General features: G+C 40.3%; 1 protein-coding gene across 1 annotated transcript in view; it reads left to right on the top strand.

Annotated features, from left to right (window-relative positions):
• Nucleotides 1-13,135, top strand: part of lsamp (limbic system associated membrane protein) — an 858,459-nt gene that overhangs the window by 732,031 nt on the left and 113,293 nt on the right. Inside the window, exons 4-5 of the mRNA XM_072262290.1 lie at nt 4,770-4,904; nt 6,097-6,217. Of these exons, the coding sequence (XP_072118391.1) occupies nt 4,770-4,904; nt 6,097-6,217 (256 nt within the window). The remainder of the gene's footprint in view (nt 1-4,769; nt 4,905-6,096; nt 6,218-13,135) is intronic.

Raw genomic sequence — 13,135 nt, 5'->3', positions numbered from 1 at the left:
CAAACAATCTGCTGAATGAACTCAGCAGGTCATGCAGCATCTGCAGGAGGAAATCAATTGGTGACATTTCAGGTTCAAACCCTGCATATCCAGGCAATTTTAGCTGGGAGTAGAATTTTTGTATTTGCATTTTCAACAAAACTGTGGCTGTCTTTACTCAAATGTGTCTGATCTTCATTTTGATGTTATTAGCATAATTAAATTTATCTTTTTTACAGTTTTCAGTCCAGATCAATAGTTCTTTCCCTTCCCCATCAAGAGATAGCTATTTCTTAAAGAATTCAAGGTTTGATTTTTGTAAAATTTTCAACACTAGTGGATTTAATATGGACTTCATTCAACTGCTAAGTGAAGCTCCTGGAAGTACTATCTACATCAGTGTACAATTTAGATCAAAGGAATTCCTTGCAATACAGAAATTAGAGAGCTGATTTGAACAAATAGCATAGTAGTTAGCGCGAAGCCGTTATAGCTCGAGGCATCAGAGTTTGGAGTTCAATTCTAATGTCAACTGAAAGGAGTCTGTACATTCTCCAAATTGAATGCATGAGTTTTCTCCGGGTCCTCCGGTTTCCTTCCACAGTCCAAAGACGTACTAGTTCGTGGGTTAAAATTTTAAATTTTTTTGGGAAATTGTCCTGTGATTGGTTTAGGGTTAAATTCGGGATTGCTGGGCAAAGCGGCTTGAAGGGCCAGGAGGGCCACATTGTATTTCTAAATAAAATAAAATAAAATAAAAAACATGAATCTCCTACATTTTGCATATCACAAGGAACTTCTTGTAAAGCTCTATCAAGCAAATGTGTACACAGCTGGAGCTAATTTGCTGTACTTGGCCAAATTATGTAATAATATCAACAACACAGTTTCTAAATACTGGATCATCCAATTGCCATTGAAATGATGCCATTTTCATCTATTACTAAATGTATCCATATTGTAAATGCTATGTTCTGTTTCTAGATCCACCCTTTCAACATTAAAACTATAGAAAACAGATTTGAGGATAACGTGCCATACATAATGAGTAATAGCCTTTATAATTACACATACTCTTGAGATTCTGAAGATAAAGGAATAATGTACACAAGCAGAAAGGATAACAAATGCAAGTGATAAGACAGAGTACATCTTGCTTCTTTAACTTTGTCCAAGTAATATATTTGTCTTTAGATAATGACATATGTCACTGCTTATTTCAGTTGCAAATAGAGGGAAATATTTGAGATGATGGTTAATATTTATATTTTAGACACAAGCAATGTATTCTGATAATGAAATATATTCTCTACAGAAGTAATGGTTTTGGGGCCATGGCTCTGGGACTGTGTGAATAACCATTATTGCCCTATTACTAGCTCTGTAATTGCTTTGAATATTTTAATGGTTTATGAAATTGTACAGTACAATGAAACATGTGCCATCAACCTGCTCTTGAATACAATGAAGATCTCTTCTGAGTCAGGCAACTCTTAAATAACTGATAATAGCCATTAAATCTCAGATCTGTAATTCACAATAGTTGCTTGGAGCCTTTGAGATTTTATCAACCAGATTTTGTGTAACCTGCAGCTGATGAATATAATTTTAAGCTTTCATCTCAAGTTCACAAATAAAGCATTGGTACTAGTAACTAAATTAATCCCCAAATTGTTTTCACTATTTCAGTATGTGACATCAAGTTACTCTTAGGATGTCATTAGTAATATCGGGTGACCTAGCATTTTGGTTATTTGAGAAGAGAGGGCTGAAGGCTGAGACAAGATGGTCCTTGATCCAAGATGGCACTGACCAGTGAACTTTGTTGAATCGTGACTCAGACCTACTTGTTTCTTATTATTGTTTTTTTAGATTTGTAAGGATTGCTTTGTGACAGAGAGGAACAGAGAGGGGATTTAGGGTCAGGTTACAGTTTAGGGACATGATTTCGGGGAATTAAAGGTCAGGGAGAAGGTTAAGACTTTGTCTTGCATTCAAAGGCCAGCTATATAGTTGGATGTTGAATGTTGGACTGGCAGAAAGTGGACAATGGTCCTGCCAACAACTTGTTGGCAGATTCTGGAGTCGGAGTGCCATGTGGGCTTGAGGAAAGAAGTCCAATCATCCCTGGGTTCACAAATTTTTGAGACTGGAGCATGAAGCCCAGTATTCAGAGTCCCATGATCAGTGAGCTAGGAGTATGAGGCCTAATGTTCTGTGATTGAGATGTCCTGGGATGAATGCTGAGGATCAAAGCTTGCGGGGGGGGGGGGGTCAATTCAGAAGTCAAGGCCCATAGGCCAAAGCCAAATGTGCAGATCTCTGTGAGTCCACTGGAGAGTTAAAACCTAGTGTCTGCAGGCCTGAGTCAAAGTCTGCTGGAGGCTGGAGACTTGTCCTATGGTTAATGTGCATGGAGGTGAGGGAGGAACAGGGCTTGTTTTTCTGTTGTTGTTTTGATGCCTGTTTTGTTCTACGTTGTTCTGCCAAGTATTTTCAGCATGCTATGTTGGCGCCGAAATATGTAGTGACACTTTCAGGCTGCCCCTCACACACCCTCAGGTGTGTTGGTTGTTGACATAAATGATGTATCTCACTATGCCTTTCGATGTACTGTACTTGGGATAAATAAACCTGAATCTTGTACCTTGACATGAAGCTTGCACAAAATATCATACTGCAGACATACAGAAATGTAGAACCATGCTCTGTTAAGAAGGTTGTAATGTATACAATTGAGTACACTGAAATAGTTTTTCTCATGTCAGGCTTTTGTTGTCACAATGTTAACTTACATCAGAGAAGGTTGCAGTACACTTTAAGTTAAAAGCAGCAAAACAATTCTGCTGTTATGATGAAAGTCCAAATTTTTCTATTTCTTTAAATGTTGAATATGTTTTCTAACTATGGATGATTTTGAGGGAACCATCATCTTAGATATTTCTTCTTTCATAATATCTATGTAACTCTGGTGTCTATTGAACGTATCCAATTTTTATGATCAAACAAACTGCACAGATCCTGGAGCTGCAATATCATGGTGGTAGTATTTACAGGGTTTATAATCCAGAGAGAAATATTGAAATCCTGTTACTGGAATAGTGGGGTATTAATTAATTAATTAATTAGGACTAATAATAAGCATTATCACCATCATCATAACAGTATTTTTTTTTGCAAAAGCTTATTTCAGTCACCACTGTTCTTTAGGAAGTAAAAACAAGTTTTAAATATATGATCTATGCTTCAGCTGCAGATGAGTGGTATTTAACTGCTCGAGTAACTGGTGGCAAAATGCAACAACAAAGAATGCTATAATTAACGAAAAGAGCAAACAGCAGCAAGAAATAAATCATTCTTGGCACCAAATGTGACAAATGCAACTCTAGCCCACAATATCCTCTCTAGTCTCTTGCAATATTATCTGGGGAATTAAATCAAAATTAGAAGAGTTATCACAGCACTGACAGAGCAGAAGGCTGGTTGGAGTTTATTTAATCTTATTTAATATAAGATGTCCCAGATCCCTGGGAGGTGGTGGTACAGTTGTTAACAGTTAGGATTATGGTCTTCAACAATGAAGTTGATCTCAGGTTAAGCAAGCATTATCATTCACCACTGCCAACTGATTTTACTTTTAATCTTTAAGTTTCTTCAAACTTTTTTTCTGCTTCAGGTGATAAAGTTGACTGTTGTTTATATTATCTGCTGCTGCTTAGTAACACCTTTAATGTGTATGAGATCACAACTATACCACGATCACAACCATATCAAGTTTTGAATAATATGATCCCTACTTCAACTGAACAAGTGGTATTTAATTGCAGATGACTGGAATTTAACCGCACGAGTAAGTGGTAGCAAACTGCAATACAATTCAGTATTAACTCTTCACCACTGCTCCGTTTCAGTGTCACCCGACTGGAGCATACAGGTGTGAAATTCTCCTAGCCTCAACCAAGCTAAATTCTCAGATCTCAGCCAATATAGGTATTGTTCAGTTCTACAAAGCACTACACACACAGTGGTCACTAGTAGGTACTTTCTGTACCTAATGAAATGGCTACTGATTGTGTGTTTGTGATTTTCTCCTGCTGTAGTCTATCCACTTCAGGGTTCAACATTTGCATTCAGAGATGCTCTTCTACAAACCACTGCCATACCACAAGGTTATTTGAACTATTATTGCTTCTTATCAGGTTGAACCTATCTGGTCCTTCATCTCTGACCTCTATCATTAACAAAGCATTTTCTTCCTCAGAACTGCCACTCATAGATTTTTTTGTTTGTTTTTGCACCGTTCTTTGTAAACTCTAGAGATTCTTAGACATGAAAGTCCTAGGAGATGAACAGTTTTGTTAGCATCCTGTCTGGTACTAACAAATATTCCATGGTTAAAGTCACTTAGATCACCTTTTTTTCCCATTTTGATGTTTGGTCTGAACAACAACTGAACATCTTGATCATGTTTGCATGCTTTTATGCATTAAGTTGCCACCACATGATTGGCTAATTAGATATTTGTGAACAGGTGTACCTTCTGAATTGGCGGCCGAATGTAACGTGATTTATTTCACCATTTCACAGATGCCTCACTGCACCATGCAAAGTCTGTATAAAAACTTACAGTATATCCCAGTAATGATACAAAGGGAATAATACAGTGATGCTGGATCCAGTATGATAAATGTGGGGTTCAATTATTACTGGGTAATATTGTTCTCTTCTAATATTACACTTTGTTGCGGATGTTGAATCAATGCTGAAGACATGTTTTATCTCCATTTTAGCCAAGGAAATTGAAGAGGAAGAGGAATATCTGGAAATCTTTATGATCAGCAGGTACCAAGCAGGCGCTTACCAATGCAGAGCTGCCAATGAAGTTGCTTCTCCCGATGAGAAACAAGTCCACATCACTGTCAATTGTAAGTTGTTTAGAAAGCTTTTCTCTTTGATCCTTCTTGTCTTCTGAAACGGGAAAGAATCTTGTCTATGTTTAATAATTGATTAGCACATTTTTGCCCTAAAAATAGAACTGATTAAGTGAAGTATTAAAAAGAGGTTTTTTACAGTGGTTTGATAGGTTATATTCATCAACTTGATAACTGCAGCAACTCACCCAAAAATAGTGACTAGAAACATAATTAAAATTCCTATAAATTAATATTGCTGAATCTAATATAAATTAAACACGATTTCCTGCTATTGATTAGCCTATAAAGAATTGATATAATACATAACTGTTCATTCGGTTAGATTTTTGGATGTACAGAATTCTAAAGGCCAGCTAAATCTGGCTAATTATGATTGATAGATGTGATAATAATGTGAATCAGCACGAGTACAATCAGCGTGGTGGACACTATTATAGCTTGGGGCGTTCTGGAGTTCAGAGTTCAGAGTTCAATTCCAGTGCCATTCTGTAAGGAGCCTGTAGAATGCATGGTTTTCCACAGGAACCCTGGTTTCCTCCCACAGTCCAAAGATGTACCATGTAGCTACGTAAATTGTAAGTTGTCCCATTATTAGGTTATGGTTTATCTGGTTTGTTGGGGGTTCTGCAGCATGGCTCAAAGACCCTACTCCATGCTGTATCACTAAATATAATTTAAAAAAATAATAATAATGCTATGAAAAATTACAGCAGTTTTTCAACTACCCTTTGCATTCCTTTGAACATTGCAATGGAGGATGTTCAATTCAATATATTTAATGTGAACATATCTTGGAAAATCGTGCTTCTCCCCAGTCTGATTATCCATTGAAGTATGGAGAAAATTATGGGCAAGGGATGTACAACTTGCAGGTATCTGCTGCTAAGAATCTTGATTTTCTGTAAAAATCTCCAATGTCATGCCAGGAAAATTAGCAAAATCAATAAATGCTCCACTGACTTCTAATTTAATGGAGGTGATAGCACATGTAAATATAACCAATTATTATTTCATATTAAAATATATTTAAAATAGTTTGCATTAGCATTTACATCCCATAATTGAAATTTATCATGTCCAGATTAAAACTAACATTATTTGGCACCATGGCAAGCACAACATCACAGTATAGTTGTTAATTTTTATTGCAGTTCTCCATTTGTGAATCCATCTTGTTTTACAGATGCTCCTGCTATTAAATATGCCCAAAGTGCAGATGTTGCGGTGGGCCGTACTGGAATGCTTCACTGCGAGGTTTCTGCTGTTCCACCAGCAGATTTTGAGTGGTACAAGGAAGACAAGCGGTGAGTGACCTCAGCTATAACAAGGTCCCAAATAGGAGATGAATTTCTAAGTTGTGATGCATAACATTGGAAATTACCTTGCATATATAATACTTAAAAAAGAACCCAAGAGTATTTTTTGGGCTTTATGCCGAACAGTATAATAATCTTGAACTAACAAAAACCAAGGCAATGATAAAACACTTATGTAGCTGTTGGAATAAATTTCCTTTGAGAAAGTGTGTGCCATGTAGTATACAGTCTAATAGATTGGCTGCTTAGTTTTGTATTAAATGCAGTTTAAAGAATTTCTTCTTTCTGACAATCTTAAAGCAGACTAATGCCATGGTCCACATACATGCACATAATTGTGGACACAAATGATTTTCTCATTTGTGCATGTCAACACAACACCCATGAGGACATTTGTTGCTCACAGTGTAGAAAGAACACTGAAATTAAATTAAACTCAGCCTTTTTTATATGCAGATATAAATTGCACACTATTGCATACTTCAAAAATACCTTGTATAAAACTATCACAAATATATAAAATTATATATGTGTGTCTAATTATTACTGGATTATTTACAGGGACATTAATTATGCAGTTCAGTAGAGTAACTGCACCTCATATACTTCAGTCCTTGAAACCATTTGAATATTTGAATATTAGTATTTTGAAGCCAATATATATTGTGATTGCCTGATCTAACAACAATACTGAGTGACAGTCAACAGGAATTAGAGGTTATGATAGTAGGTGATTTTAACTTTCCACATATTGACTGGGACTCCTATACGATAAAAGGGCTGTAACACATTTTGTAACTTCAAAACATTAAACTAATTCAAAAGAAGACACTGGAGTCTGAAATGAGGGTCGAACATTGGGTTTACTTTAAGTGAGACACACATAAATTACATGGTAGCGTGTTGATATGTGCAGTTAAAGTAACTTTACATATACCATAACCTGTAATTAATTATTTAAGCGAACAAGAATGCTTAATCAACCTATACATACGTATATAAGATTAATTAATTAGATTATGAGAACACTCAGTCCTCGTTTAATGTCATTTAGAAATGCATGCATTTCCTCCAGAGTGAAATCACCGAAAAACAGGACAAACCAAAAGCTAACACTGACAGAACCACATAATTATAACATATAGTTACAGCAGTGCAAAATAATACCATAATTTGATAAAAAACACACGATAGGCACGGTAAAAAAAGACTCAAAGTCCCGAGTCGATTGACTTCCAAGTCCCCGATAGCAGGCGGCAAAGGGAGAAACTCCCTGCCATAAACCTCCAGGCACCGACAACTGCCGGTGCCTTGGAAGCACCCGACCACAGCTGACACTGAGTCCATCCGTCCGAAAACTTCGAGCCTCCGACCAACCTCTCCAATACAGCCTCCCGAGCGCCATCCTCTGCTGAGCGCTTTTGACCTCGCCCGGCTGCCGAAACAAGCAAAGCCGAGGATTCGGGGCCTTCTCCTCCGGAGATTCCGGACCACACAGTAGCAGCGACAGCAAAGCGGACATTTCAGAAGTTTCTCCAGATGTTCCTCCGTACTCTCACATCTGTCTCCATCAAATCAGAATTGTGCACGGTCCCCTACTTGATAAATAACAGATATCACCACCGAAGTGGCCGCATGTGCTGCCATTTATTCAAATATTATTGAGATATTAAATACACAACAGATTGGATGGGAAAGAGTTTGTCAAATACGTCCAGAAAAGTTTCCCTAAACAGTATATAGATACCCAACTGAAAGAGTGTGATACTAAATCTCCTGTTAGGGAATGAGACAGGGCAGGTGACAGAAGATTGGTAGTGGAATACTTGGCATCTAGTGATTATAATACCATTAGTTTCAAGATAATTATGGAGAAGGATAGGTCAGGTCTTCGGATTGAGATTTTAAACTGGAAAAATAGCAATTTTGATGGTTTCAAAAAGGATCTAGCAAGTGTGGATTGGGACAGGTTGTTGTATTGCAAAAGTGTACTTGGTAAATGGGAAGACTTCAAAAGTGAAAATTTGAAAGTACAGAGTTTGTATGCTCCTACTAGAAGAAAAGCAAGGATAACAGGTTTAGGAAACCTTGGTTTTTGGGAGATTTTGAGGCCCTTGTTAAGAAAAAGGAAGAGGTACCTAGCACATATAGTCAGGAAGGAGAAAATGAGGTACTTGAAAAGTATAAGAAATACAAGAGAACACTTAAGAAGGAAATCAGAAGAGCTAAAAGAAGGCATAAGGTTGCTCTACGAACAAGGTGAAGGAGAACCACAAAGGCTTCTAGAGATCTGTTAAAGAACAAAACTATAGTAAGGGACAAAATCGGCCCTCTGGAAGATCAGAGTGGTCATCAATGTCAGGAGCCTAAAGAAACAGGGGAGATCTTAAATGGATTCTTTGCATCTGTATTTACTCAAGAGACAGAAACAGAATCTATAGAACTGAGACAAACTTGCAGTGAGGTCACGGAGCAGATAAACAACAGAGGAGAAGGTGTTTGTTGTCTTGGGGTAAACTAGGGTGGATAAATCCCCAGGGCCTGACAAGGTGTTCCAGTGAATCCTGTGGGGGGCTAGTTTAGAAATTGCACAGACATTCAAAATGTCCTTAGCCATGGTTGAGGTGCCAGAGGATTGGAGGACAGCTAATGTTGTTTAAGAAAGGCTCTAATAAAAAGCTAGGAAACTATAGGCAAGTGAGCTTGACATCAGTAGTGGGTAAGTTATTGGCAGATAGTCTAAGGGACCAGATATATAAGTATTTGCATAGATGGGGACCGATTAGGTGTAGTCAACATGGCTTTATACGTGGTAGGTTGTGTATAGTGTTTTTTTTAAGAAGTTACCAGTAAAGTTGATGAAGACAAGACAATGGATGTTGTCTACATGGAGGCTGGTCAACAAGGTTGAGTAATTTGACATTGGAGATGTAGTAAATTCAATTAGACATTGGCTTCATGAGAGAATCCAGATGGTGATAGTAGGTGGTTGTTTCTCTAACTGGAGGCCTGCGACTAGTGGTGTGCTGTAGGAATCAGTGCTGGTTCTTTTTATTTTCTTGTTATCTATTTGGATAATCTGGATGATAATGTGGTAAACTGGATCAGCAAATTTGCAGATGACACCAAGACTGGGGATGTAGTGGACAGTGAGGAAGACTATCAAAGCTTGCAGTGGGATCTGGACCTGCTGAAAAAATAGACTGAAACATTCCAGATGGAAATTAATACAGTTAAGTGAGAGGTCAAACCAGAATAGGATTTACACAATGAGTGGTAGGGCACTGAGCATTATTGTAGAACAGAGAGATTTGGGAATTCAGATCCAGAATTCCTTGCAAGTGGCGTCACAGGTAGATAGAGTCTTCAAAGAGAGCTTTTGGCACATTGCTCTTCAAAAATCAAAGTATTGAGCATAGGAGTTGGGATGCTGTGCTTAAGTTGTATAGGATGTTGGTGAGGCCTAATTTTGAGTGTTGTTACCTACCTATTGAAAATATGTCAATAAGGCTGAAAGAGTACAGAGAAAATTTACAAGGCTGTTGCTAGGACTTCGGGGCTTGAGTTATAGGGAAAGATTGAATAAGTGAGGACTTTATTCCCTGGAGAATAGAAGAATGAGGGGAGATATGATGGAGGTATACAAAATTATGAGGGGTATAGATAGGCTAAATGCAAGCTGCTTTTTTTCCACAGAGATTGAGTGAGACTACAATCAGAAGCCATAGGTTAAATTGAACGGTGAAATGTTTAAGAGGAACATGAAGGTGGTGAGAATGTGGAATGAGCTGCCAGCAGAAGTGGTGGATACAGGTTTAATTTAAAAATTTAAGAGAAATTTGGATAGATACGTGGATAGGAGGTGTTGTGACTGACAATCCCCCAAATGTTGTGACTGTGAACGAAGCCACTGGAGAGATGCTGAAGCTGGGGCATATAGAATTTTTTATTCAGCAAAAGAAGCTGGCATCATACTGCAGACACCTCAGTTAAATGGATGATTCTTGATTTTCAATCAACCCAAATCTGCAGCTCCAGGAAGACCATTGTTCTCGGCTCCTTTTTAAGTTCAATCTACAATCCCTATTCAGGTCTGAAGACTGGTTGCTGTTGAAATTAATATTTGCTATATATCATCACTCCAGTGTACACCCTAACAGTCCCTCCCCATGAACATCCCAAACAAAAATCATTTTGATACTTAACAGGGATCTAATCAAGTAGTGCAGCAAAAACGCCTTGTACTTTGGACCCTCTTCCCTAATTACCGATCATATCCCTATGTGCATCCACATCTACACTATCATTCCTGATATTGACCTACAAACCACTAAGCAGACATTTAACCAATGATCTTTAAAGTGCAGCTTTTCCCTTTGTATGACTGTTGCTTCCTTCCCTCCTGGCTGATTGCAGTTTAATCACATTCTTTATCTTCATCCCCCCATTCTCTGATAGCTAAAACTCAACAGTGGCTTTTAGTGACACACATCAAAGTTGCTGGTGAACGCAGCAGGCCAGGCAGCATCTGTAGGAAGAGGTGCAGTCGACGTTTCAGGCCGAGACCCTTCATCAGGACTAACTGAAGGAAGAGTGAGTAAGGGATTTGCAAGTTGGAGGGGGAGGGGGAGATCCAAAATGATAGGAGAAGACAGGAGGGGGAGGGATGGAGCCAAGAGCTGGACAGGTGATTGGCAAAAGGGATACGAGAGGATCATGGGACAGGAGGTCTGGGAAGAAAGACAAGGGGAGGGGGGGAACCCAGAGGATGGGCAAGAGGTATATTCAGAGGGACAGAGGGAGAAAAAGGAGAGTGAGAGAAAGAATGTGTGCATAAAAATAAGTAACAGATGGGGTACGAGGGGGAGGTGGGGCCTAGTGGAAGTTAGAGAAATCGATGTTCATGCCATCAGGCTGGAGGCTACCCAGACGGAATATAAGGTGTTGTTCCTCCAACCAGAGTGTGGCTTCATCTTTACAGTAGAGGAGGCCGTGGATAGACATGTCAGAATGGGAATGGGATGTGGAATTAAAATGTGTGGCCACTGGGAGATCCTGCTTTCTCTGGCGGACAGAGCGTAGATGTTCAGCAAAGCGGTCTCCCAGTCTGCATCGGGTCTCGCCAATATATAAAAGGCCACATCGGGAGCACCGGACGCGGTATATCACCCCAGTCGACTCACAGGTGAAGTGTTGCCTCACCTGGAAGGACTGTTTGGGGCCCTGAATGGTGGTAAGGAAGGAAGTGTAAGGGCATGTGTAACACTTGTTCCGCTTACACGGATAAGTGCCAGGAGGGAGATCAGTGGGGAGGGATGGGGGGGACGAATGGACAAGGGAGTTGTGTAGGGAGCGATTCCTGCGGAATGCAGAGAGAGGGCGGGAGGGAAAGATGTGCTTAGTGGTGGGATCCCGTTGGAGGTGGCGGAAGTTACGGAGAATAATATGTTGGACCCGGAGGCTGGTGGGGTGGTAGGTGAGGACCAGGGGAACCCTATTCCTAGTGGGGTGGCGGGAGGATGGAGTGAGAGCAGATGTACGTGAAATGGGGGAGATGTCTATTCTGACATGTCTATCCACGGCCTCCTCTACTGTAAAGATGAAGCCACACTCAGGTTGGAGGAACAACACCTTATATTCCGTCTGGGTAGCCTCCAACCTGATGGCATGAACATCGACTTCTCTAACTTCCACTAGGCCCCACCCCCCCCTCGTACCCCATCTGTTACTTATTTTTATGCACACATTCTTTCTCTCACTCTCCTTTTTCTCCCTCTGTCCCTCTGAATGTACCTCTTGCCCATCCTCTGGGTCCCCCCCACCTTGTCTTTCTTCCCGGACCTCCTGTCCCATGATCCTCTCGTATCCCCTTTTGCCTATCACCTGTCCAGCTCTTGGCTCCATCCCTCCCCCTCCTGTCTTCTCCTATCATTTTGGATCTCCCCCTCCCCCTCCAACTTTCAAATCCCTTACTCACTCTTCCTCCAGTTAGTCCTGATGAAGGGTCTCGGCCTGAAACGTCGACTGCACCTCTTCCTAGAGATGCTGCCTGGCCTGCTGCGTTCACCAGCAACTTTGATGTGTGTTGCTTGAATTTCCAGCATCTGCAGAATTCCTGTTGTGGCTTTTAGTGGTTACTCTCTGGTCAAGGGCACCAGCAAGGTAAGTGTATTAGGCTCACAGGCAACAATTCACACTCCATGTCATGGCTCTCATCAATGTACAGGAGGGGTTAGAGTGGTCTCTATTTGAATGGCTGCAAGGACCTCACCCCAGTGGCACCCACTTCTGGACTATCTATTTGATCAGTAGCCCAACCACTGAAAGGGCCCAACTCATTTGTATTCACTCCCCATTCAGGATGTGGAGACTGACTTCAGACACTGTGTGTAATTGCTTCTCTTTCTCTGTCTGCCATGGCCATCGCAGTTATGGAACTTGATGTCTCTGCTGTAACTTGAATCCCTTCCCATCGATTTTCCCCAATATTTTTTTCTATTCTGTGGTATACAACTAATCATCTACCTTCAGCATCCAGCCTCCATTACAAAGTACAGTTACCATTGTACTTTAACGTGCTAGCATGGCTTGCTGTCACACTTTCTAGGTGTCTTTTGCTTTTCCATTTCGAACACCTCCGCTCCGTCCGCCACAACAGCCAGGGTCTCTCAGTAGCCACCCACTTCAACTCTGCTTCCCACTCCCATTCAGATATGTCCATACACGGCCTCCTCTACTTCCATGATGAAGCTAAACTCAGGTTGGAGGAGCAACACCTCACATACCGTCTAGGTAGTCTCCAGCCCCTTGGTATGAACAAAGAATTCTCCAACTTCCGGTAATTCCCTCCCCCTCCCTTCCCCTATCTCTATGTCACTCTGCCCCCTCCTCCAGCTGCCTATCACC

This window comes from Mobula birostris, chromosome 6, assembly GCF_030028105.1.
Source record: "Mobula birostris isolate sMobBir1 chromosome 6, sMobBir1.hap1, whole genome shotgun sequence".
NCBI lineage: Eukaryota > Metazoa > Chordata > Chondrichthyes > Myliobatiformes > Myliobatidae > Mobula > Mobula birostris.
Note: the sequence above shows the minus strand (reverse complement) of the source record. Positions and strands in the feature narration are given on the sequence as shown.